The sequence below is a fragment of the Galendromus occidentalis genome, unplaced genomic scaffold, assembly GCF_000255335.2.
Source record: "Galendromus occidentalis unplaced genomic scaffold, Mocc_1.1 scf7180000077185, whole genome shotgun sequence".
NCBI lineage: Eukaryota > Metazoa > Arthropoda > Arachnida > Mesostigmata > Phytoseiidae > Galendromus > Galendromus occidentalis.
The window spans coordinates 424,977-452,246 of record NW_003805173.1 but is presented as its reverse complement, the minus strand read 5'-3'; the positions used below and the strand labels follow the sequence as shown (position 1 = coordinate 452,246).

The 27,270-nt window shown below is 51.7% G+C and overlaps 2 protein-coding genes across 2 annotated transcripts; one reads left to right on the top strand and one right to left on the bottom strand.

Moving 5' to 3' along the window:
• Positions 1–6,140: 6,140 nt before the first annotated feature.
• Positions 6,141–7,772, top strand: LOC114828118 (uncharacterized). The gene has a single exon (XM_029110972.1). It carries the CDS (start codon positions 6,443–6,445, stop codon positions 7,553–7,555), a length of 1,113 nt encoding a protein of 370 aa, XP_028966805.1. The 5' UTR covers positions 6,141–6,442; the 3' UTR covers positions 7,556–7,772.
• Positions 7,773–11,498: 3,726 nt separating this feature from the next.
• On the bottom strand, positions 11,499–21,379 carry LOC100898689 (mucin-5AC). The gene is made up of 10 exons (XM_003741592.1): positions 21,265–21,379; positions 20,765–21,150; positions 20,092–20,556; positions 19,442–19,515; positions 16,102–16,302; positions 15,719–15,892; positions 14,319–14,378; positions 13,896–13,958; positions 13,496–13,673; positions 11,499–12,146 (listed from the first exon to the last, which is right to left on the bottom strand). The coding sequence occupies exons 1-10, from the start codon at positions 21,377–21,379 to the stop codon at positions 11,865–11,867; spliced, it is 1,998 nt and encodes a 665-aa protein (XP_003741640.1). The 3' UTR covers positions 11,499–11,864.
• Between the last annotated feature and the right edge of the window lie 5,891 nt (positions 21,380–27,270).

Here is a 27,270-nt window from a genome sequence, read left to right as displayed (position 1 = left end):
TTTAAACTCCGTTGAGAATAATCAGGCTGCGTTCAGCGCAATGGAATTAGCAGAGAAGTCGGACGCATCGATATTTTCGTGAACCAACAATGGCGTGTGCGCTTTGTCCTAATCCCGAGGAGCCCTCGCCTGAAATTTCCAATCACTAGCCACATTCCCGGTGTCGTCTGCCGGCTTGGATTTGTGAAGTGTTGGCTCTTCCTGAATGCGTGAAAAGTATGAGATTGGAATTACTGTTTCTCGTGCTCTCGTATTCGAACCATGTTTCCGGAAATAGCGTCATAGGTGTCAGTATCAGAAACATCAACGATGAGTGCGGCATCACGGGTGAATCACATCCCGTAACGCTCGGCACACATATGCCTTCTTTGATCTTACAACGGAACAAAGGGGTTCACAGATACCCGTGCTCGGCATATGTCAACGTTCTGACCGAATCACGGCTGGCGACACCCTTCAGATTCTACATCAAGGTCACAGCTCTGAGCCTTCCGAGGAAACCCGACGGGACGTGTTATCACTCCCTGAAAATTCGCGGAATCGAAAATGTCGACAGAGACCACTTCGACGTCGAACTCTGCGGTGAGCTCGAAGAGCTCGAGCGAACGGAGTTTGTATCTGTTGACCATGATATCGAAGTGCTCTGGAACGCTAAAGATGATTCCGATCGTGCCCTGACCAGCAGAGGACTCAACGAGGGCTTCCTGAAGATAGTCATAACTACATTCACGGAACCGACGCCGCCCCTTGGCTGTCCCAACGATATAGATCCTCAGCGTCCAGAAACTTCGTTCAGATACCACCAGTGTGCCAACGATCGCTGCATCGACGCGAGACTCAGGTGTAATCGATTCAATAACTGCGGAGATTCGGAAGCGTCAGACGAGCACAACTGCAGTTACGACGAGCGCGACGGCCTCTTGTATAAGGTTCTCGGAATCGTTATCGGGGGTACTGTCCTCTCCGGACTTCTGGTTTATTGTTTGTTCTGCAAGGAATACGATGCGGACAGTGAATGCGACGTCAAGGACGAACGCAGCGTCGGGGAAGCCGATGGGAACTTGGAGTTAGAGCCCATGGTCCCGAGTCCCACTCACTCGTGAGGGAATGATCTCGATTTCCGGAGACTCTTAATAAAACAAACCGGATGGAAACCCTGCCAGTTTTTTCCTTGGCAGACTAGACGTGGGAGTCGGAAGGCGAGAGGAAACGGCACGATGATGCAATGTTTAATGAGAACACCGCGTAAGTCAGACCGCCCCCGTTGTGGCTCCTTTTGAATGACAATATCGCCTCGAGTGCTTTCCTTGTGGCTCTCTACCGCCGCTCGTCGACATATCGCCTAATTACATCACACGGTGTAGTGAAAACAATCGAGAACCGCGATAAGTCCTACGGGATCATATCGTTCAGTCACTCCTCGACGTTGGATTCTTGAGTGGGATTCCAAGTTTCCGAGGACACCTAGGCGGAACGCTCCTTTTATTCCCCAAGATTGAGGGCGTCGTGGGGAGCGAACTCCTGATTATCGTTGTTCCGCGAGGCTTCGGGTGATATCGAATCTCTTCCTTATACGGATGCGATCCTGACTTTGGCACGAGATGCTTGATCATCCATACCGGTATATGGACAAACATAGAGGCTCGTACTCCACGACCTGCTCCCAGCCACACACTCAGCGTATTTTCGTCATATATTCAGTCGCCACGTCAAACTGTCCGTCGGAATCTGTTATGAAGCTCGATCCCGTGGCCCGCTCCGGGTCCGTCCAGGAGTTTTCCGAAGGTCGCAATACCTCCCGGGTGCTTTTCGAGAAGCGCAATTACTGCATTCCTTCCGTAGATACTTCCGCCTAATCAACGAATCTAGGAGAGTGTGGTTCCTGCATTGCCACGGAGATCGGTCTGTGATTGACCCCGAAGCCCGCCATTGTGGACAGACGGCCCCGTAATAGCACGGAGATCTTCGACGAAATTTAGAGATATGAAGCATCGATTGTCGCTCTCTTTCCCCCGTCAATGGGCGACTGACTTCTCCGAATTCTCGAGCTCTGTACCATGCCTTCCTCTCCCGCGCCCCGCTCTCATTGAGCAACGGTGAAGACTATACCGACTTCGGAAATCGAGAGCTAATCAATTCCCCTGGGCAGAATGCACCTATCGAAACGTATCCCATGGAGACGACGTCGACGTTACTCCACCTCTTCTGAGCTGAATCGGGCAATACATTACCGGATAGACAAGAAGCTCGTACGATCCATCGACTGTTTGGCAGGAAGATTTACAACAGGTGTGGAGTGAGAGGCACATCCTTTCCGAGAGAAGTGCTCGCATCGGGAATATCTTTATTTCCCGTGCAATCGACGCCGGCGGCCGCGAGCGAGCTCGCGTCAGCCCTATGAGCTCCGCCAGAAACATTGATCCTTGTTTGAACAAATATGCACAGCCCGAGGAAGGGGGGGGGGGGCAAAATCACATTTTTCTCAGCAAACGAAACTGGACAGCTACGACGGGATGAATTGGCGACGGGGCAGTGTTGTGCGCCATCTGATTTTTCCCGGTGGCGGCGAGAGGCGAAGAAAGAGGCGGCGGCGGCGGACGCCGCGGCGTTTTTGAGCGGACTTGAGACTCACGGCGCGCCGCGGTTTCCTCCTACTCGGGGCGAGCTCCATGAGGAAAGTAGATCCCAAGGAGCGAGCTAGGGCACCAAAGAGGGGGTAAGGTTCGGGAATGGCGAAAGTAGGAATCGAAGAGCGAGTACAAGTTAAGTTCATTCATTCCTAAGTCACTTATTCTGCAAGAACTCTCGATTATCGGGTAAGAAAAGACAAGACGGCAGGCTCGTCATTCCTATTTCGTCTCTCGATAAGCGGCGAGGAGTCGACAGAAAACTTATGAATCGTCTCGATTCTCGGAAGAGATAAGGTGACGTCTACGATTCTCATCATCGAGCGAGCGCATCGAGCTCGGCCCAGGTTCTCTTTCTTTGACTTTGATGAACATGTTCTTCTGTATTCCCTCGATTCGCTCCGAAAGTCCCCGAAATCTTCGGATGGGTTCTTGACTATTTACCATGGGGATCATGACGGCGCGCCGTTCCGCCGCAGGACGCCGTGCTCAGAGCTCGGCGGCGGTATCGCCGGCGATCTCGGGGCGCGGCGCACAGCTCTGCGACGGGGTCTATCGGCGAGGTGGTGTCCGAATCCGGCATCCATCTCTTCGGCTCCGCTATAGTTTTCGAGTCACCTCCACGAGTTTTCTGATCTTTGTGAGTTCTTGCTTGTTGGATGCCATAACTCCGCTGCAGGGAAAGCCGAATCCATCGGAATCCGGGCATGTGTACCTGACGCGGGGCTGCGATTGTTTCACCCGACTTTCTTGTGATTCGCAGCCAGGGTCCCCGAGTTGGAGCCGATCGAAGGTGTCAAATGCCTGAGGGAGGAAGTCGAAGCAGGTTCAGGCGGAAGCCGAATCGATATTATGATAGAACTGCGACTATTCTATAAAGAAAGGGAACTTGGTAGTCCTGAACAAATGCAGGAATGATCATTTGCTTCCGAGTACGTGTCTTTCGCAGCTATCCGATTCTAGCGCGAACATGTTTGAGCTTGGAAAAAGAGGGAGCGTAGTGTCGATTCGACTGCATGTGCGCTTGGGCTCAAGATGAAGTAAAGCTCAAGATGAATTCAAGCGCACAATCAACTCGAACTCCCTTAGATTTCTGCGCAGGGCGTCGCGGGGGATTCGACTCCGCGGAGTCTATGCAGAATCACCAATCTCAGCTCAAAACGGGCGATCTCAGGTTCGGTGGGGACCACAATCACATACACGTTGTCAGGCCCCAAATCCAATGAGCTCGAATAATAATCAAGGTCACCATTAACCAAAATCACCCTGCGGTATCCGAGAGATGTCCGTCCGAATTGCCTCTGATAATGTTCTGAATTTTCGCCAACGATAGACCGCAGGGAAATCTTTTCAGTGAGTCCCGTACTTCGAGCTCAGAGAAGCGTGCTTCGAATCCCGCGGCATCGATTTGATTCTGCGCTCAACTCTCATATCCATGCGCTCGAATCCGAAGTGCGCGTGGGCTAACGCTGCAGTGCTGCAGTCGGAGGCAGGTGCGCCCGAATTAACCCAACGCTCCGCTCTAGTCTAATCTGCACTGAAACTTACGCTGCGTCCGAACTGGGTGAGCTCGGACTATTCAACGCTTGCGCTCAAGTTTGGCCTCAAACTGACGCTGCGCTCGGAGGCGGTTGCGCTCAAATCCTGCCTGCGCTCAACTTTACTCTGCACTTGAGTTCACTCTGCCCTCGAAATTCTCGCTGCGTCCGAAGCGCTTGCGCGCTCAGATGAGGTAGACCACGAATGTTTGCGACTCTGGTGCACGGCCAGAGCACCTGTCGCAACCACTGAGTATGTATATCTGCCGCGGACACCGCGGATACGAGGATCGATATGAAACCATGAACGACTGGTGTTCGGGCTCGCTATTCTTCTTTGCTTCGGAGTTTGCGTTGATCCCCCTCCACGGTGACGACAGCAACGACGTCGGCGCCGGCGGCAGCGGCGACGCGACGCTCACAGAAGGGGTGCAGATTTAACGGACCTCTATCGGTTAAACTCTCGCTCGGGCACGGAATCCATCTCTGTGAGCTAGCTGTGTCATTTGGAATATCGGCTCCCACCGTTTTTCGCCGCAATCACGTCGCAACTCCTTCTCAGCCGAAACAAAGTTCCGCCAACTGAAAATGAGCTGATCGAGTGACCGGAGCTCTTCTCAAATTCCCCGGGTTTCGCAACGAAACAGAGGAAGAGCAATTATAGGCCCGGCAAGGAGGAAGCAGAAGGAGTCGGTCTACTAGGAAAGGATTTCGATGGGATCATGCCTGGAAATTCGTGAAGTTTATGTCAACGGATAAGTGAAACGAATCAGTTGCCAGCAATAAAAAAAGTGCGGGAAATAGCGGAGTTCTGCCTAGTGTGTGCGCGAGTTGTCGTCGACTGACAAAAGAAATAATTTCTCTGACAATACGTTCTCTCACGTGGAATCAACTCGTTTGTTAAATAATTGTACCTCTCATCCAACTCTTGGAATACTACGTCAAAAACCGGGACCAACATCTCCAAAAGGTAAGCTTCGTGGGCCACGCGGAGCGATTCTCAACAAGGATATGTCACGGGAATTATCACCCGGAGGAATAATACGTCGGTTTTCGTGGAGCGGACGCTCGAAAAAAATGAATTACTGCGTTATCTCCGCTCCGCGCACGTGTGTTTTCCCGCGCGGATCAGAGAGCTGGGGATGCCGCGCGATATCCGGCCTCAGTCTTGGCTCCCCTCAGTGCTCTCATGCATCGCCCTGCGGCACCATCTAGCGCAATTGGAGCCTAAGCAGTCCCCCTCGTATGAACGAGGTTCCGCGGCATGCAAGCGTGCGCGTTTACCAACTCCCACCTCGTTTTGAAGAATGTGGCGACCGTCAATTTCCCGCTGTGGCTCGTCGAATCGGAGGAGGATTGCCAATCCACCGTTTTCTCCCACAGCGCTCTGTCCGACTTTGTTGCCATAGAAATCCCTGACCAACGCCTGGCCAAGGGTATAATAGAGTCTGTTCTGTATGATTCAGGGAATCGCCCAGGATTTCTATCTGAGTCTCGATGTTCGGAGTCCGATAACTTATGGGGAGTTTCAAGCTTCTTGAGACTCTCTTCCAACGCATTCCTGTCAAGATCCGAGGAAGTCTGTCGACTCTGAACGAACCATAGCTCCCGATCGAGTGGACGATCAAATTTCGGATGCGGTTTGGACACCTGCTCTGAACTTTTTTCTCTGCCTTCCCTCCGCCAGGATTTGACCGCCTCTCCATGAGCTGATGCGGAACTTCGATAAGCGGAATTTCAATGATTACATTCGAGCCCATAGCGTCTCGCTCGCGACAGTTTCCATCGACGCACCGGGTCACGGTGCAGCGAGCGGGCTCCTTCCCACCGAAAGTTTCTTAGTCATCGCCCGCCGCTGCCGTCGTGTGGGATGCGTTATTCCCTAGCAGAACGCTCACGAAGGCAACTCCCTGACACTTGTGTCGGCTTAAGGTCCTCCAATGGGCCGACGACGCTGCTGCCGTCATTCATGGAATAGCTCGCTGAGCTGAGTGACGTTAGGTCGGCCGACTCGTCCGTCGGGCGGGCGGACGGTCGGCTGCCAGCGGAGAAAACGAGTGAGTGCAAGAGCGGCGCGATCTCGCCGCGTGGTTACCGTGTGTGCCGTTGGCCGCCACTCCATTAGCGTAAATAGCGATCATGGGATTAGAATGTTGTCCATGGCTCCTTCGATAAGGGTGAACAATGCACTGCAAGCGGACAAGTTCCCAGAGCTACGGAACAATTCGTCGTCCTTCGGCCACAAGACAAAACCTTGACTAGAGCGAGTGACGAGCCATGCACCATCGAGTTCTGTGGCAGCTGGCTTCTATCCTGCTCTGCTTGTCACCGTGTTGCTCCGAAGCCCTCATCACCGTTGGAGTCTCCGCCGATCCTGCCTACGTCGCCGTAGACTACGGGACGAATACGACCGATATAACGTGCTCGTACCGGGTCATGCCCGAAGTGGTGGAGCATCCGGTCGGATCCTTGGTGACGTTCAACTCCAGGCCGGAGAGCGTGGTGCTGCTACTGCGGAATCATTACCTCGACTCGATCATCCATTTGCAGAATGTTTATTTCCAGGAAAGGATGAATTTGACGTTTCGGCTCCGAAACGTGAGACAAAGCAGCCGCTTTTCGTGTGATATCTCTTCGCCTGAACTCACGCGGCCCGCTCGAGAATTCATGGTGATCTACGTGAAGACCCAAGACCGTTGTGATATGATTCAAGACTTGTTCCGTAACAAGGAGTGTGTGGACGGCGACAGCGTCTGCCGACCGGGATATCATCTGAAAGTGGACCGATTGACGTGCATCCAGGTGTCTAGCCCACGGTATTGCTCTCCGATCGAGGTCTGTCAGCAGTGTACTTGTAAACGAGTGGAAAAGCTTGTGGCTCAGGTACCGTATGCAGAAATCTTCGAGCCCGAAGACCGAGTCACTTCGAATGTCGTGGGCGTCGGGAACCAACTCTTCGGAGTGTCGGAAAGTCCGGAAACCTGTTTTTTGTGTGCCAACAGCGTCCCGCCTTCGAAATTCGTATCGGCTCTGATAGTGACGTTCCTCGTGCTGTTGAGTGGAGCTTTGACAGTGATCGGGACTGCTGTTTTCTACGACTGGTGCAGACGACGTCGTGATCTTCAAGAACTCGAACGCGAACACACAGAAACGAATGCGGACGCTGTCGAGGTGGAAGCCCTCAGACGGGTGAGCGAAGACCGACCTCCGTCGTATGTGGAAACGCGTAAAAGCGACCTCCATCTAGCTGGAATCCCACCCCCTCTATACGAGGATTCATACAATGGCGAAATATCCCGGAACCTCACAGTCAGCTCGCCGCGGCTCACAAACATAAGAGGGAGTGTTCCAACTCTGGAGCCCATACACGAACGGAGACTGTCTTTATAGCCATATAGATCTATTTATTCAGAAGATTGGATGCAGAAACTCCAGGACCGCCACGCGGAACCTGTTCCATGTATATAAGATGTGGATAGAAATATTAGGAAATCGCTCCCACTTATTGTTGTGATGAATGGTCGTCGAAGAGCGCTGCTGTTTCGTTTCTGTAAGATCCGAAAATAACCCGCTTCGTGTACTCATGTAAAATAAAGAACATCATTACACTTAATTCCGTATCTGAGTTTCGCAATAATTTCGGAAACTTCTACCCGACGATCTCCCCTAAGTTTCCGCTCAAAAACAGCTCGGTACGGATAGATTTCTTCTGGGATTGTAATATTGCTCCATCAGATCCTGGAGCGACTTTGCCATTGAGTGATGGTTACGCATATGGAAAATCCCGCTCTTGAGTTCGGAGCGTCAAAGTCCGAACTCTACAGTCCGCCCGTGAGCCGCTGCATGCTTTTGTGTGAGGATGAATTTCCATTGGAAATGCAGCCGCACACCTTGATCGGGGCTTTGTGGATCTCCAGGTTTTTTTTTCGTGATTCCACACCGAACTCTCCATGTTTGCCAAATATAGCTCTTGGAACGCTTATTTTTTATCAGCATCGCGGATTTCATGACTTGCGAGCCACCAAGTCCGCTAATATTTCTCGGGCAGCCTGAATACGAGCTGTGGCGTGTGAGAGGGTGGAGAAGTCTCTTTATTTCTGGGGCAGACTTCACGTACTGTAGCTAGAGTGCCTAGAGAGTTTGTTCACTTGCGCTATCTGGCTCTGAGTAAGTATTCGAATTCGGTCAACGAAACTCGTATCTATGTGATTCATGCGGGGCTCGAGGGAATCACTTGGCCGTAAATTGCTCGAGAGAGTCGCGCGTGAAATTGATATCCGTGGAGTAGAGAAAGCTTGGGCGTTCGAATATCGCTTCGGAGAAACGAGATCATCCTTGGCTCGGGGACATTCTATCCGAGAAGTTCCAGGGATTCCTCGCTCTCCTTGTCTCCCTCTGTCTGGAATTTCCCGCGGACTGTCTGCCTCTCTGGGAATCTCGGACTACCGTCGACGTTCCGAATCATGATCAAACAGGGTTGGAACCGATCGATGCTAGAAAGCGCTCCATCACGAACAGTTGCGGTGCCACGCCGGTGGGACAATCCACCGGCTGTAGCTCCTTGATTTTCCAAAGAAGGAACAGTGTACCAACTTCCCCGATCTATAGGTGCTGAGTGCTGAGCAATGTCGAGGGCAAACGTGAAGTTCCAATCAATTTCTCGTCGTCGCTCGGACGCTCCGTCGAATGGAGGGCCCAAGCCTCAGGAGGGAGACTTGAAATCCATACTATATCTCGCTTTTTCTATTCGATATACTTCCTTATGAACATCCGAGATGGGCTCGCGGGGCGGGAAATAAGGGTGTACGTTACAAAGGACGCTATACCCTCTCGGGGTAGGAAGAAAGATCGATGATATTCTGATGATTTCCCTTCGACCGAAATTTCACCGGAACTATACGGATTTCTCAAAACAACATGCCGCAGCTGTTCCGGTCCGACCGATCCGACTCGATGGTCGCCTCAGAACGTCGAAATGATCGTTTCAATAGCATGATGGTCCCGTTTTCGTCCTTTCGAGATCACTGACCTCTTCGGCTTCTATCAGTCAAGAATGGAGCTAATTGTCTCTATGTATTGAATCGGGTCCTGGAATATATTTTGCAGGATATGTGCATGGCGTCACGCACATTGAGCGAGAGATCCGCCGCCGTCCCGTCATCCGGCGTAATGTTTGTTTCCGTAGAAGGTCTGCGGTTGCACGTGATCGCCCCCTCTGACCCTTCCCGAAGCGAAGCGGTCTTCGACTTCAATCTGCGTCAACACGTGGTTGGGATCAGTCTCCTGTGAGGGACCGCTGGACGAAGGCACTAAGAGCGGTATCTTAGAGTTGACCACTAAAATTTCTCATTGAATCTTCGCACACAAAGGCTCCCGTCCGTGGGTGTCAGGGTGGCTTCCGACCTTACCGGAAATAAGCTTCATTTCCTGAAAACTACTCTTCAGTAAAGACGTCTCGATCGCACGATTCGGAAACCGATTCCCCCCGAACGTCACGGGCCACGATGATGGTTCGATTCTGATCCAGAAGGACTGATGATTCCGTATTCGTGCGAGACACCGCCTCGAGCGCGTGTTTTCCACCTCAAAAAAAAGAATTGCTCCCGGATCGCATCCGCGGTGCTTCCAAAAATCGATGGGGTCCGCCGCTCCGGCGTCCGATCAAGGCAGACAGACCGGACACAGAAAAATGTTGCGAGTCCCTCAGAGAAGTATTAAAGAATCCCTCGAAGGCTTCCGATGAATGTGACAGAATCTTTTTTCCGGGACCTCCTCAAGGTGACACATTTCACTCGGCGGCTCTCTCAAGCTCGGTATGCAATCGCCACATCGCGCACGAAAAATCGAATATCGTCCGATGACGGGACGGACGTACGAGAAGAATGTGTCCACCGTGAATCGTGGCGACCCTGATTCCCCTGGAGCTGCACACGTGATGTCGTTAGTGATAAGTTCCAGCGTGGTTCAACCAGGTCCGGGTGTGAGGGCGAACGTCCGCTTCTCCCCGTTGCGGCACCTCTCCTCTGTCAGTGACTCTTCCGCAACATGCTACTGATTTAGAAGACACCAGAAATATCTCACATTGCGCTGCTAGGGCATCCGCCGCTCCACTGTAAGTTCCGCATTGAGCCGAATTCCCGGAAATTGTCGCTGAGAACGGAAATTGGACGGAAAGAAAATCGAGACCTGACTTATCAGATGGTCCGAATCAGGCAAAAGGCTCCCCAGAGGATTGTAGGACAACCCATCCCCAGAAAGAAGATAGCTCCAATACCATAGAGCCGTCAGCGTTGAAGTGCGCTGAAAACCGGATAGGTATTAACCTTTGGGTGAGTTCGGTCACGTTCTCTCCGCCTCGATGAATCACTCCTCATGACAGGAATAGTAAAATGTGAGCCGCGTCGGCACTTATTCCATTCAGCTTCAAGGTACGAGGCAGAATCGTTCGGGCCGAGAATTTCACGGGAATCACTTTCCGACTCTTTGAGCCATATGCGCGGTCGGATCGCATTACGCTCATCGCTGATCCGCTCGACTCAGGTCACGGAACTCAGGTTCCGTCGCCGTCCGTCGGAAACGATGAGCTCTTTTAATTTCCAATGAGCGGCGCACGATCGCATGATATTGCTCTTCAAGAGAGCTCTCAACCCGGCAAATGATCATGCAATTCAGGCTTAATAGCTCGATTCCGATTCCCGATGCAACCTCGAAGTCCTCGCTAATTGGGAGTTTCGCCGCACGAGGTTGCAGATCAAATCTCCTGAGAGCGATCCAGAGGAAGCTCCTGAAAATCTATGAGACGGCCCAGTCTCGTCCAATCCTTCGTGATCCGGGGTATTCTGAGTCCGCCTAAGGTTGACTCCAGACGTGTTCCTGACCCCCCTCAATTTAGATTTCTTACGATTATCATCGACGACGACCTCACCGGGCGCAACGCTCGGAGATACATCGAGTCACGCCAAGGCTGCGATGAGCCCCGTTACTCGGATAGAGGGCGACCTCTAGAGGGCTATCCGGCCTTCCCTTGAATCTCCCCCCCCCCAAAAGGGCCAGCCGAGAGGAATAGAGTACGATCAGGAGTTTCCGTACAGAATCCGTTGCCTCGGAGTACGCCGTAAAACTCCGATTCGTCCGACGAGGGCGAGCAAATCAATTATTCTAGTGTGTCGTTCCGGAGATTCCTTTCTTCACGACGGAAAATGAAAGCAGTATTCTCGCGTCCGACGTGCGTCACGGGATCGCGTGACTGCGGATGCTCCCAACGAAACCAGTCGTACCCGGATTCGAATGTCCCACGCTCGTTTTCCATAGTACTTCTCATACTCATCGATGATCAGGAGAAGAAACGTCATTTATTAATACACTCTCTCTCGCACGTTTTTCGGCTGCTTAGGTAACAGTACATTGAAAGTAAAAGGAGGTGAAGGAGAGGGGGAAGTGGGAGCGGATAGTTGTAGCAATAACAGCGGTAACGGCGCTTTACCTAATAAGGGGTTTTCCAGCCGGGGGCTGGAGACTAGATCGTAGCGACTTATCTTCGAAATGAGGTCTGGGCCCGCTCGATCGGGGAATCTTTGACCTTGGTCCTCGCTTAATGCTCTCGGCTTCTCAGAGATTGGACGGACGCTCGTATGCACGGAAAAACGATCAGATACATGTGCATTGCGGCGACCGACCGAGCACAAAAATCGGGCAAGACCTAGAGCGCGGTGCGCACAGTGAAGCGTCCCTTCCGCTCGACGGCCCTTCCGGCACTGTCGTCGTCGGTTTTCAACGAGGCGTGTCCCGATTCGGAGTCCGAATCCGAGTAGTCTTCCGTCGGTATCGGCGGCAGGATCATCACGTCGTGCGGGTTATGGTATTCGACGGCCGGTGTGCTCTGGCCCGATCGGTATCCCGAAGACACGGTTCGAAGAGGAGGGGGCGGAGGCGACTGATGCCGGTGGGCGCCTCGGTGAGCTCTCAAGGAGTCGGATCCGAGCTGTAAGGTAAGCATAGGATCCATTCATTAGAACCATCGATGGGCTCAGAGCCCCGGGAAATGAATGACCTCAAGGCCGTTCAAAGGATGAAGTCAATTTAAGTCACGATCGGCCCTAATGGAGGCTCTGGCGAGTGAGTAGCCGTGGACGCGAAGTCCAGGCGTTCGCATCAATCATGTGCTCCGTACTAGATAGCGAACTTTAATAAGAGACTAGCAAAAAGAAAACAGAGCGGCAGTTTGGCCGCACCGAATCTCTGAAGACATCGCAGACGCGGGAGAAACAAATGGCCCCGCAAACGAGTTTGCAGAGCCTAGTAAATAAGGAACGAGGCTTCGGGGCGCTCTCTGAGCGATTGCTGCAGAGTTTAAATCCCAAAGAGCTATGCGGTTCAAAGCTCTTAGGGTACCGGAAAGTTTTTGAATTCGCCCGGAGTCCGCCTCGACTGTCACAGGACGGTCCAACTCGAATGACTCGACTCGATTCGTCCAGAAATGGGCTTAGAGAAAGTATTCATGAGACGTCGCGATTCCTCGGTCACCGTATCCCGCCGGGTCAATTTTCTCAGAATGCTTGATAGCATTCGCTTAGCCTCGGTTTCGGATTTAATCCTTTGGAAGTTCGCCGGAAACTCTCAGCGTGACCCAAATCGTGGGTTCCTCAATCGTCGTAAGATCTCGCTCCCCTGCGATACCCCAATATTTCGAGGGGTATCGAACGCCGAAGCAGACCGCTCCGGATCGTCTAATGGATTTCCGGGATGTTTCCACCCTTCGAGGGGAACATCCACCTCCCTGACTGCACAAGTGCAGCCCTACTGCTTGCATCAAACGGAATACATAAATAAATAAATCCATAAGTCCGTGAGTAGCCGTCGCACGAGACTCGGAATCACCGTCCTAGGAAGCAGGAGTAATGGACGTCGATGTGGACGGCAACAACGATTCGGTGTCCCGAACGGAACACAGCTCCTCTCGGAGCTCGGAACAAGCTGGCATCCGTCATGGACTCGGAGCTCATGACATATGAATCCGTCGGTCCAAGGTTATTCCTTGGAAGAATCGTGTGTTTTGTTCTTCGCGAGTGGGCCCCCGGGACAGTTACTCTCGAAACGGGAAAGCGGGGAAAAAAGGAACAGATAAGAACGCTACATCGAGATTCCGAGTACTCAGTGAGCCACCGAGCGCTGCTGATGGTCGAGGTTCCGTACGAAAACTGCAAAACCATCCTCTGCAAATGGGAATCGATGGGGACGACCTAGTCTTCTCGAGCAAGATCATAAGTGAAGTAAAAGGAGCGAGATTGGGAGGAATTATGAGGCTGGTATCCAAATTCGGGACAGACTTACGTTGTGCAAGGGAACATCTGTGAAGTTTGCGTCGTTTATGATACAGGTCCGGAGCTCTGGCGGCGGTGCTGGAAGATTTTGGTGATCTTCTCCGTCTTGAAAGGCTCCATTAACGAAAGAATTCCCGCCAGTCTGATTCGACGGCGCATTCACGCTGTTCGGGCTCCTGTAAAAAGTGCTGATACGCACGAGGGCTCTGTTTTAGTTCGTTTCTTTCTAGATTCTCATCGTATCCATAGGAACCAACTTCTGTATCCAGACACAAAGCAGCGGAGAATTCCGATCGCTGGAGAATAATGGCAGCGAGGAACCCTATCCGAGCATTATAATGGACATTCCTCTTCGGGACGGGGGCTGTCCACGGCAATTTCTCTGCGTCTAATTTCCGGATCTGACTTACCTATCTCGTCTAATGGTGGGGAAGCCGTAGAAGTCGTCACCATTCGCGGCGTACTGGTGTTCCCTGAAACAAGCATTTCTCCTGAGAATCCACGTCTTGACGTGACCAACACACTGTGTTACAAAGTACATCCTAATCGTACACTCTTCTCGTCCGTAATTCATTTAGAAGAAGGAGATAATGCTGAATCAGTGGAGTAAACGTGAGAGAAACTTGCTCCTGTAGTGTTTACCAAGCAAGCGGTGAGGACTCGAGATAGCGAATGTCATTGGGAGATTATCAGATGCGGTACGAAGCAGGAAAATTTCTCATTCCCCCAGCTAGCAGGACTCGCGACCCCCTAATCACTCATGACTCGGCTTCTCTAAAGGAGGAAGGATGAAGTCCTTAAGGGAAGGCGAAAAGAAACACGCAGCTACGTACTTGGTGTTGAAGGTCTTGATGAAGAACTCGTGATGTGCTTCTCTACGGGATCCTCGTACACTGCGGAGAGGAAAATTGTTTGGAATTTCAATGAAACCACTCAATCGGGAGATCTCCCGGGGGTACCCGGCATCGTTTCTGTTTGAGGGTCGATTTTTTCCCCCGCGGCAGGAATCGAGAATCGAAATTTGAAGAGTTCAAGTTAGGATGGGGCTCCCATTCAGCAAGCTCGAAAAAACAGCTCAGTCATCATCCCGTGAGACGGGATCTCCCGGGTCGGGAAACCTCGACAGACTGACCTCAACAGAAAAACCCTCTAGCATAAAAGATTCGAATCCGAATTTCCGAATTCGAGAGAGGAATTCTCTAGTCTCCAGCCCTCAATCCTTTCGAGGTTCCTGCCTCGGACGAATTGTATTGTGGAAGACTTCCCCGTCTCCTGTTGATACCTCATGCTGGTGCTCGCATGGGAAAAATTCACGTGTTGATGAACAGTTCAGCCGAGTTCCCCGGTGCGACCCAGAGACCAGCACAACAGGTCACACGCGCGGCCTTTCAGGATCATCGAGCGAACCCGACGCCGGAAAGAAGCTCCAAGACTCTGTAACAGTAGCTTTCGCGGCGATTTGAAGGCTGCCCAGAAGACGTTTTGATGGATCATCCTGTGTGTGTTCTTGGAGTTCAAAGAGATGACGGATGAATCGCATCGACTTCACGGCGAACTCAAACGGAAAGTCGGGTGAAAGTCAGCAACGCGGAACTCCGCGTCGGGCAACCAGGTTACCGCGGGGAGCGTCATCGAAAGCTTCACGGACGTGGAAAAATCCAGGTCGATGCAGAGTGCAGCAGTACCACGGAGCTATATACAACTGGGAATGATGGCTCCTGGATTGAGCTCTGGCAGCTGCTCCCGAGTCGGCGTTCCGAAATTCGCGTAGAATATCGGAATACTTCCTGCCTACCGAAGAAAAAATCGGGACGGCTCCAGGTGCTGTGCCTCCAGGCTGCCGCGCGGTGAACGGCGGATTCTTCCCCTTTCACATTCACGCTGTCACTCGTCCCTCCGCTGCCTCTCGGAGCTCTGTCATGTCATGAGTCATAATCCCATGCTACTTCCATCAATACTCCTTGTGGTCCTCGTCGTGATTGGGACAAACCCGCCAGCACGCTCAGGAGAAGGGCTCTGCGTGGCAGGAGAGGGAGAACTTTCGCGCATCATGTCCCCTAGTATTTCCGCGCTTCATGTTCCTGTATGACATGTGAGCTCCACGGAATTGAGTTTCCTAACATGAGATAGTCCCCTATCTAGCCCGCTCTTTTGTCGGTGCACCGACCGAATCTCGGACAGTCGATATATTTCTTCCCTTTTATATTACACGATTGTGATTATTAATACTCACGCGAGCCTCCACTTAGTACAAAGAAACACCGCTAGCAGGGCGAATACGATGACAGCTACAGCTAGGGAGACGCTCAGAATCTGCAACTGGAACAGTTTCGCATCCAAGAAGCGAACGTGCGCTGCATCCGCGAGAAATTCTTTCCCGGGTCGCCAGTCTTCATAGCCGCAGGTTCTGCAACATTGGAAAGAGAATTTTGAGTTCTCTCTGCGGCTCCTCCGGAATTTGTTTCTCCAAAGCTGTCCGTACGTGCGACCGATAAACTGAGAGAAACGCGCTTCCGGCCACGGAGAGCCTGATCGAAAGCCAAACGGAACGCTCCATCAGCTCACTGACAGAGTGAACAATTTTTCTTCGTTTAGGCCTTCGCATCGTTCCGTTACCTTAGCATGTTGCCTCCGCGGATGAGCTCGCCACTAGTTGAGTTGAGCCCCAGTGAGAAGAGCACGTATTGAGTTTCAACGACGCGAACTTCTTTGGGCAGCAGCAAACATGGCGGCTTAGGGTCTTCTGATGAGCTAGGAAAACTCTTCGTCAAGGTTTCCGTCAGCCTTTTCCTGTTCGCCATTGCAGACTCTATCTCCCTGGAATATGAAATTGCTCAGCTCACTTGGTTGATTGGCGGATCGGATGAATTTCATTTTCGGAAGAGGGACGATACAGTTCGAATATTGAGTGTGGCCGGAGCGGGGCGAATCTTTCTCCATATCCAGAATTGATGTGGTGCCAGAACGGATCCGAAACACCTAATTTTCCTATCGAATCGATTGACGAGACCCCCGCTCCAGGACGAGAGTTCGGTGACATCTCGAGGGCGTTGAATCAGAAGTTCTCGCGAGAGATTTAGTCATCACTGTTCTCTAAGAACCCTTTCGCGCGAGCCTCGACTCTTTCGCTGTCTCAGCAACAACCTCCTCAGGTGAATTCTCTCCCGCTGATTCGGCTGAGCAACGTGGCAAGACATTCATGCGCACAAAATAAGCGGCTAGCACCTATCGCGACCGGGAAGTTTGGACGCTCGCAAGGAATATTTGATGTGAGAATGCACATTATTCCCACATGACCTCTGCGGCGAGCCAGCTGGGGGAAATCAACGAATGTTCGATGCTCTGGGAGTTAATTGTAATCATAATAATTATGATAATAATTGTAATCATAATAATTATTCGAAGTCTTTGTGAGGATCTCCTCTGCGACGGAGAGGCTCAGAGGGAGATGCGGTGTAGGTAAATTTGTGAAAACGACTCGTGGCTGCTGCGTTGTTGGCCTGCTTACTGAAATGAGTAGGCGCTCTGCAGCTCGTCTTCCTCGACGGAAACTCTCGATATTCTCCCAGAGTGCCCTCCAGGATTGAAGGGCTCATTCGCTGAAAAACGGCTTCAGAGCCCCTGGAGGAATAAACATTCCGGAAAATGGCTGAGGACGCCCAGAGGAATGATCTGCAGCCGCTGCTCAGTCTGTAGGCTGAGCTCTGCCTGAGCGCGTGATCCGAACGATTGTTGCCCGATAAATGTCTTCGAGTCCTGACTCATTCCTTCGATTTCGCACCCGATTCGATCGTGCGTCGGAAGCTTCTCCTCCGATTCCTCACGTGGTTCTTCTCCGTTTCCTTGACTTCCGTCTTGCAGGAATTCTCGGCTCTATTCCGAAGCGCGCCCCTCGCGCAGAAGAATCGTACCGGAGGAACGGTGCTCATTAGCCTCGGAGCCCCACGCCGCGATTGTATATACGCGAATATCGCTGACACTCCGAGCGATTGTCAGGCGACCCCGGAATAAAGGTGGACGCCCACGGATATTGAGGTCAAAACGGAACTCGCGCACTAGCTTGTGATCATGTGATCCAAACAGATGGGCGCGTGTTCCGCCGACTCGATCCCCATCATCTGGATTCGTCCGTTATTTGTTGTGTATGGGTTCGGATCGAATAAGCATTCCCGGGATGCTCCGATTTAGGTCCCGAAAACGACGGCTCGGTTATCGAAAAATCTCCGATCGCTAGTCTTGGGGGGAGAGGTCCCCAAGGGCATATGCTCGGGGCGAACGAGCGGCCCCCCTGCGTCTCCTGCTGGTGCTGGCGGTCAAAACCGAGCCCCGGTCGAGCTTCCAGGTGAGCGTACGAAGCTTCCCCATCATCTTCCGTATCATCCAAGGTGCGAGCAAATCGAATTTCACAGGATCGAGAGAACGCATCGGAATTCAGGGCTTCTTGCTGCTCTCGATCCACACAGAATACTGGACTGGTCTTATCCGACTTATTGTCCGAGAGGCCCCAGAGCTTCATATTTTTGCTCCCCATGTTGTTCGTCGAAGAGCCCACTCGAATCTGAAGACCGTCATTTCGAACAGCTCTCTCCGGGGATTCAACCCTCACGGATTGCGGGGAGTCTTCGTCTCCAAGAGAGAGATTGAGAAGTCTAATTGAACGACTGGAGTATCGAATGATAATAATGAGAGCATCAACCATGAATCAGCTCTCTTCTGCACCGCTATATATCAGCGTCAGAGACGGCGTTAATATTTATGGAAGCGAACTTAATCGCTCTCTCGTTCGGCTTCTCGAGCAGCTCTTGTCAATATTGCCGTGCAGGCCGAGAATAATTAGATGGCCCGCATCAATGACTCTACCTCCAAAGCCGAGACAAGATCCAGGGCCTTCACCGCGAGGGCTCTGAATACATTTCCCGATGATTTTCAGGGAAACGAGGTCTGTCTCGAGGCCAAGAGCGTCGATTGTTTCCGATGGTTGCTCTTAATTCCTGCACGGCTGTTCCGCTAAAATATTCATGCCGTGAATTCCAGCGGCGGAATAACCGGCGGTGGGCCATCCGGAACACCCATTCCTCGTCTGTATAGAGCAAGTCGGCGGGAATTCTCAGCAGGGTGGCTCGAAAAACCGGTGCCGGCCAATCATCCTTGAATATTCGATCAGATCACCTGAATTTCCCACCAGAATTCGGTATCCCGTCAGCCGATGGAGTGTCTACCACCGATTGACACGACATGGACACCTCCCGACGGGCTCTTGAATAGCAATCATTAAGCGATCCTGGGTTCGCTCCGATTAAGAGCACTCGTTTTGGCAAGTCTCTCCTCAAAAGTGCTCTTGTCAAGGCGGAAGAAAGATTGTAGATCAGGTGCAGACAAGGGAGTCGAGGGCGCGACGGCATGCGACACTCCGCAGTCGAGAGTAATCTATCGGAGGTCAAGTACACTATACTTATTTCGGAGTTCTCCCGCGAAATTACGAAAGGCTGATGCCATGGTCGAAGCCTGGATCGAATTGCTATATTGGACATTGTCATCATGCCCCATGTCAAACGAGGGGTTCACGCGGAGGCGGTACTTAGATGGAATCGCTCGTTCTTCTCGCGTAGTTAGGTGACTCGACTTGCGTGCCGCGGCATGATGAGATGCAATCAGAATCCTGAGAACTGTGAGGGACGGGTTCGGGAAACTTCGACGATCCATGTGCGCTGTGATCTGGCGATCTCAAGACGATCTCTATGATCGGAGATCGTGAAGAAGAACAATGGCGGATCGAATCAGAGACGATGGTGTTTTACAGGATCCCTAATTTCGAAGAACTTTACAGGATTCCTAATCTTTGGGTGTATAGCTCCAAACCTGCATAGCCAGGGACCCCCCACCCCCAGAGAAATCTAGCAGGTTTAACGACAAAGTTTAATTGGAATCGAAGCGATCCGAGATTAAGGAGACTCACCTCGTGATATTCAAAGCGTCATCGAGCGAAGCAAGTTCCTGTCCATGAACGAAATCCAACGACACTCGTGTGATCTGGAAAGGCAATTCCAAGAAGCTGTAGAATTATTTGATGCTGATAATAGTACGCAGGGCCGGGCGAGGAAATCGGGCAGTCCAACATTCATGACTGCGATCCACAAACTGCTCCCGATAGTCCGAGAACATGAATCATATCGATGCAGGACAAGCTCGAGATCAGAGAGAAGGAAAAAGCTCCCCGCGAGGGGAACGACCTCATCAAGGTCCGAAAAACACAAACGGAATGAAAGAAGCGTCAGCGAGTCGTGGAATAGCTTCTTCAGAGCTTGTGTCCTATTCTTGAAGGCTGATCGTTAAGCTCCCTCGCGTCGGTTTCAGGTTTCAACGGAGAGCAACATCAAAGGAATAGTTTTTCTCGACGGTACTTCCTCTCAGGTTGTAATGACTTTTTTCGAAGGTCTCGAATGAGTTCGACGCAAAGTTCATCAATCCGTTCCGTCGGTCGCTGACGTGACGATTGATTAGTCTACCTCTATTCGGAGGGCGAGAGATAGCAATAGATCGAACGAAACAACTCCTCTTTTTTTTCTTTCATTCGCCATGGAAATAAGAGAACACCGCGAATCTTACCACTAAGCTAAATCCCTTCTCCGGATTGCGCGGATCGTCCGTTGCTGACATCGGTTCTTCTTCCTCGGCCGGCTTCCGTTCGACTAGCGAATCGTTGGCAACGCTATCAGTCATGATTCCGGAGTTTGTCGCCGACGATTCCATCGAAACTGTCGTCGCTTCGGTTGAAAGGGGTGCTTTCGTCGTGGTCGTTGTCGATTTCGTGGTTGTCGTCGACGGCGGTGACGATGATAGCGATGTCACCTCGGCTGGCGACGGTTCAGCGACGGGTGTCGTCTTCGATTCGGTAGCAGGCGTCGTCGTCGTCGTCGATGACATCACGGTCGAAGCCGCCGTCGGAATCGTTGACTCGAGACCGGAGATTGCAGCGGTTGAGGGCGGAGACTCTGTGGATGCCGGCTCTTGTTGCTCCCGCTGCCCGGTGTTAGGCTCCGGTGTGTTTGTCGGCGTCGTTGTGGTTTCACGCTGAGAAGGATCAGAAAAGATGAGTGTTGCCGAAGCCTGCGACACTATCCGCTTGTCTGAGGAACCGAACACAAGAGAGGGTGGGTGGCTCGCTCCTCCCGGGGGAATATATGAGAACAATTGATGATTCTCGCGATCTACTTTTCTCTCTCCTCTAATCCTCATGTCTCTCGGATCTGTTTGCTGCTGACAGGAAGGAATGTATTACCTCTTCTTTGAGATCAGAATCCTCGGGAGTTGCAGTCGGAGCTGTTCCTCCTGAATCTCGTACAACTCTCCGCCTGGATTTTGGGCTGGCTCGTGTTAAAGGCGTCGATGGCGTCGTCGGAGGCACATCCTCACCATCGTCGACTGGATTTTCACTGCAATTCATTCTCAAGAAAAACTCCTGCTTCTCGGGGGGTTCCTTGTCGTTCCATTGCAGGAGTGTTCCTCGCGTTCGGTTCGATTTCGTGACTGCTTTGATATAGGCCTGTTTTTCGAGGATTTCGCATTGGAACCCTGGCAGTAGAATATTGTACAAAATTTCCTCGGGCATGAGATACACCCGAAAAGAGCGATTTTCCTCGAAGTACAGGGCGGTCACATCTGACGCTGGAAGAATGAGTCATGAATGAGTAGGGTTGAGGTCCAACTGTCTTTTGGCTGCATAGCGATGTTGAGCCTGGTCCGGGGAACCCTATGTGAAATATGTTGTGCAAAACTCACGCGACGAGTTCGTGCTCCAAGCGGTCGTTGTTGAAGTTGTTGAGAGCAGCACGACGCTGAGAGCAGCAAGCAGAGGCCTGATGGGCGCAGCCTGAGAAGGTCTTTGAGTCCGCATCGTTGTTGAGCTTTGTTCCCAGAGAACCATCAGCGATTGATTCGCGAATACTTCATCATGCTCGCTCCTCCTGAATCTCTCCGCCTGCGATGGAAATATTGTGTTGCCTCGAGATAATTCAGTCATTGAAGGTTTCAACGTTCACTCAGCGCGCTTCGAGTGAGCCGAAGGATTTGCCTGTTGAAATTGTGAGCCTGGACAGCTTTTGCGGATTTTTATCAAAAATTCTCGAATGGATCGTGAGGACAATACTCGATTCAGAGAATCCACTTCAATACAGGGTGAAGGATATTTTTCGTTTTCGCTTCCCCTAGGATTCCGAACAGTATTTCCGAAACCCTGGGGATTTCCCGCGCGGGGTCGGATCAGTCGCTTGCCCAGGGAAGGCAAGGGGTGGCGGAGGAAAAGAGCCAACCAGAAAGAAGACTCTTCCGGTTCTATTCCGGACGAGAGTCCTGTCGGAAAGAATGAAAGCAGACCAGACGGAAGCTCCAAGGGAGACACTCCATGATGTCCCAGACCAGCAGGCAAGAACGTAGGCTTCCGTGCTTTGTGAGGCTTGAACTCTGCCCAGTAGCAACGCGGTCACAGTCCCAGAGCGGGAATCATTCCCAATTTCCTGCGAGTTCTTCGCGAGGAATGCCCGCTGCCTCATAACTCGGGCCAATGTTCTCGCGAGAGCTTTCTAGGATGGTTGTTCAGGTGGGTCAGAATCTCCCGCCCCCGTACAGCTCGACAGACTGACTGACTGAGTGGCGGACCAACTCACTCACTCTCACTGCAAAAAGTCGCGGGATCGGAAGTGAACTTGTTTGCAAGCTCCACTTGAAACTGCTCCAGCACTGCACGTCTGCTGTGCCGTCGACGGCTGCTCGCTCGTTCGTCAGCTCAGCAGGGTGGAAAGTGTCGCTTACACAACACGGCGGAAAAAACGTGAAACGTCAACACTGACATATCTGGGGAGCAACATGCTCCGTTCGAATGACTGCCAGCTGAATGATTAATCGTCGTGGAAAGGTTTGCTTGCTCCCATAGGATGCTGCCTCGTTGGGGAGGAGAAAGTTTCCCTCGAGAGGAGGTGCAGCTTGTTGAAGCATCGCATGAGCTTTTTCCGTTCCGTTTTTCATGCAGCCCGGAGAAATAGCCCTCCCTACTCACTTGAAGCGAACGCTCGTCGACCTCGGAGAGAGTCATTCTACTTCGACGAGTCACCTATGCTGAATCCCGGTCAGAGAGAATTCTTACGGCAATGCGCGTGGATCGATCAGCTTTGCTGATCCGATCGAATATCTGAGGCGAGAGAGCGCTTCTGTCAATGAAGGGAAAGCGCGCTTCAGAAGTCAGAGCCCGGGGAAAGATTGCGTACTCGATACGCGAACCCGCTCGTGACCCGAGTTTCCGACCTCAGAACGTAGTTGGGGCATTCTTTGCGACATCAGTCAGAGCGAACTTTGATTTTTCAGAACACTGCAGTGCTCAAGGCCGAGCACTGCTGGTGCTGGTTTTTAGCGCTTTTCTGTTTTCGCTGCATCCTGAGGTCTCCCAGCCTCCCATAGAGAAGTTTCGATTCCCGTTTTTCCCGGGGAAAAGCCGAGGAGAAGAACTCCTCCCGGCAAAGGGACAGTGGGATAATTGAATTCTCGTGAACGCCCCCGATCCTCATTCCCCGGCTCCGGAAGAACGGGGAAAAGAGGAAAGCGCGGTCAGAGGGAGCGTGGTACCGTCGGGCTAGGAAAAACCTTCTTCGGGGTATCGCGGCAACTCTGAGTTCATTAGGGGCTTCCGAGAATGACTCCAAGCCTTTCCCCGGAAGAACGTCTCCGAGGTCAGCTTGAAAACGTCGCTGGCAAGGAAAGCTGATAGGATCGAACGGCATCGTATGCGGATAATGTTTGCCCCACTCGCTCAACAAGGTACCAGGTATCGACTAGGCACTTGCAGGATTTCATTCGAGGAGCAGCGCGACGCGTCCTTGCCGCAATAAACGAGCCGGGCAACAATTTCCCGTCCCTCGTTGCTCGAGGACCGTCGACAAACAAATCATACCGACCGAATGGGGAAAGAAGTGCAAAAGAGAATCAAGGGAGTCGATTGGAGACCTCATTCTGCCTACTCGTCCCCATCGGAACGACGTACAACACGCACTCGACGGCCGAGGAGCCTTCGTTCTTGAATGTTCCATCTTCGAGAGAATCGGGAGTGCAATTTCCGCCGTGTCCGGGAGTCGACAGGAAGCTTTTCGCAACGAAAATATCTCGACAGAAACAGTAGTCCGTCGATGTCCAGCATGGATATTGGTTCCTTGACATCATTCCTCTCTTGTGACCTGAAGAGTATTAGAAGGCGTGTTTCGAAATGTCACGCCTCGGGATCGCATGCCAACCACCCAATAAACGGTCGCTGGGGTCTCCGTAAATCTCCTCGATTTTCCCATTCTCTGCTCCCCCTTCTCTCCAAGCCTCGAATTCGGATCGGAAAGATATTCCACTGGATATTTGCAACACGTTCGCGAGCAAATCTTGCGTTTGTAACGAGCAAGCGTTGGGACAGGCAAGCCCAGCCGTGGGCCTGTCTGCAAGGCCCCGTGCCGTAACTCCGCCATTTGTTCGCATCGGTAACAGCCCCGAGCTCGTTTTGACCGTGTCGCGATAGGGCACGTGTCGAATCTCCATCGGGGACTTGTTGCACATGACGCGAAAGAATAACACGACAGGAAGTCGTCCGATATATTCGACTGCAGAGCTGTCAAATGTATTCAGCCCTTGGAGTCCCGTTCCGACTCCGTTCGGTGGTGCGTGAGTGACGTTTAGATCTCGCGGAGTCCATCGATTCCATCAAACTTGTTGCTTCGTCCATCGAGGACCTCTGCCGTTAGGGGAAGGAATCACCACGCGGAGCTCCGGAAAGCAAGCGCTCTAAAAAGCGTTGTCGACTCCGGTGGATCGCCGCCTGATAGATCGAATTTTCTCATTGCTGGAGATCGCTGAAGATTTCATCTCATTGCTCCCGAACCAGACTCTGTCCATCAAGCGGTCTGGAACTTTCTTCCTATGAGAATGCAAGGGGTGACTTATGCGAGGGCGAGGGTAGTCCCATTTGGATTCGGGATCGAAACCGATTCCTTTCAAACGAATGCATAGAGTTTCCGAATCGACCCTCTTGCTGCTCGGGTCGGGACTCTCTGAGGAGCTCCTGTCTTGGCTTCGCCGCTGCTCAGCTGCTCCCAACAAGATTCCCGGTTGTGAGGAATTCAGGCGTAAACTCCTACAAGATGTTTTTCCAGACAGATGCGATTGATAAACTCGCGGATAGCTCGCGCGATCCGGCCGAAGTCAGAGGATCGAGCTGCCTGATTCTCGCTGAACCGCGCGTCGCAACCTCTGTGGATCTCCACAGCAAGACGCTTCCTTCCGGAAGAATGATTCCTAAGACTACATTCGGTTCTAAGACTACACATGGACGGAATTATTTCGTACCTCCGTGCATTCATGAGCTCAACGTGGGCTGGATGGAGATTCACGGGTGCCTCTGGGGAACTCTCCTCGAGCGAGCGGAGACTTTCGTTTACGCCGCCAGGTAGTGCCGTGAGTGAGAACGAGCGGATACTAAGTCTGATGCGGCTGCCGGATTGACTTACCGTCCCGTGAGCGATGCGAGTCCCACACTGGACCTTAAGAAGCTCAGCGGGAAGCACTATCCCGCTCGCAGAGAGTCAGTTCCTCAATCGATGTTTTGGTTGGACTTGTCGTCGTAACCATGGAGATGCCGAGCCAAGCAAAATGAGCGACCACTCTGAATGCCCCCTCGCATGCCCCCGGACCACTCACCCTCAACTCGGGGGATAAGCCTTCGCGCACTCAGCTTGACCTCTCCCTGACTATCATTGGTCACATAGCATTCCTTTTGAGCGGAGATCGTCTGATGGGAAATCCTAACTTATGAATTTACCCATGACTCTCCGGACTCTCTCTGGATTAGCTCCGAGCGCGAGAAGCTCCGTCAACACCATCGATTCGGTCCACATAACTCGACCCACAGGCAGAACCCCCATGGACATCGATAGGAGTTGCGTTATGGCTCCTCGTGAACTCACCGACAAGCCCGAAGATCCCAGGATCAAAGTGATTCCTCTCAACTGACCCGAAGAACATCAATCTTTAGTTCCTCGTCAGCATTAAGCGTTACGGGGAAGTTTTCCCTCTGCAGGACTGGACAGAATCGTCTTCGGAAAAATTAATTTTTCTCTCGCGGCTCCACGGGTTCGCACCTAAAAGCATTGCGATGCATACAGATATGCGACCTGCCCCCGGAGCCCGTATTTTCCCAGCAGAGCAAGACTCTCAAACGTATGTCACGAAGGCGGTCTTTAGTTCGCTCCCGATGAGGAACAGGCTCGAAGCTCTCCATGATTTACTCTCTGTTCCGGTTCAGCTCCTCCTTTTTCCGAGACAATAGCTCTGGGACAATCACGTTCAGCGTCTCCTTCGTCAGATGAATCGATCGAATACACCAATGAGGTCGATTGCTCTGTGATTCAGGTTACTATAGAGCTATAGGGAACTAATGAGAGGAAGAGAACTGACTCCTCTCCCGAACGAGGAGCGCTTTCCTTAAGTTCCATATCAGATCCCTGCCAGTGTGGGGCAAATTTCCGCCGTGATTATGATTATGATTTCACCGTAATCATACGCATGCGTATGATTATGACCTTAATCATACGCTTGAGTATGATTATGACCGTAATCATAATCACACGTGTGATTTTGATTATAATCATAGTCATAATCACAGAAATCACCGTAATCACACGCTTTCGTATGATTATAATCATAATCATACGTGTGATTATGATTATAATCATACGCACTCGTGTGATTACGGTCATAATCATACGCATGCGTATGATTACGATAAAATCATAATCATAATCACGGCGAAAATTTGCCCCACACTAGCAGGGATTCCCTGCTAGCACTGATTATTTATCTGTCCTCCGTCACTTCGGGGAGGATCAGCCATCCTGACGTATAAGCCTCCCGTTATGTTCCCTCGCCGATCCCGACCACATAATGCGCGCCCGGATGCTCGAGTAGTGTGAAGAATATTGTCACTTCTTCGGCAGCGAGTTAGTGACCTTTTATGCCTCGAGTGATCGACTTAATTCGATGGGAATTCCGGCGAATAATCCTGCCCGGAATCATTCTAATTTTCCCCGTATATTCCGCTGAATAGATCCGCTTTTTTTAAACATGAAGATCTTCTTGATCTCGCTTGACCGTATCATCTCCCAGTCCCTTGAACGTGGAATGCACTTCTTATGTTCAGCCGCCTCCGGAGGAAGCTCGTGGCGAGATAATTCCCGATCCCCATAGTTTGGGAGAAGCTCGTTCGACTATGATGTCGACGACAATTATATCTGAGCAGCCTGAATTTCCTAGCGTATCGCTTCCTCCTGTAATGCATGAATTTTGAAGACCAGCCGATATGAGTCGACGGCTCGCGTCATTCGCAAAAACCTATTGTTACGATCTCAATCAAGATATCGCGCCAATAATGATATTGTGATCCCTGTTGTTCCAGAGCATGCGCTCTAAATTATTCGACTGCTAGAATAAACAGAAGTCAGTCCGTTTTGTGGTCACGAACCGTCAGCGCACTCAAATGTTCACTCTGACTTCCAGACGTAAAATCAATCATTAAAGCTCACTGGAGTTTAGTGAATTCAAATAACTGGCGACGAGGAGGAGAAGAAGAAACCCGTGTCACTTCGCTCCTACGTTTCGGAAGTCGAAATTCCGCTTTCTGAATTTCTCGCGCACGAAGTGGCTAAGCCTAAGTGAACAGCATGATCAACCGAGAAGGATTCCAGCCATTCCCGGCTTTCGTTCCTG

Excerpts from the sequence above, each read along its gene's own strand:
- LOC100898689 (XM_003741592.1), bottom strand. The coding sequence starts at position 21,379 with ATGCGGACTCAAAGACCTTCTCAGGCTGCGCCCATCAGGCCTCTGCTT. Across the intron at positions 16,303-19,441 it reads GACGCTTTGAATATCACGAG|GGAGATAGAGTCTGCAATGG; the intron begins GTGAGTCTCCTT and ends TTCATATTCCAG. Across the intron at positions 13,674-13,895 it reads CCCACCATTAGACGAGATAG|CACTTTTTACAGGAGCCCGA; the intron begins GTAAGTCAGATC and ends CGTGCGTATCAG.
- LOC114828118 (XM_029110972.1), top strand. The coding sequence starts at position 6,443 with ATGCACCATCGAGTTCTGTGGCAGCTGGCTTCTATCCTGCTCTGCTTG.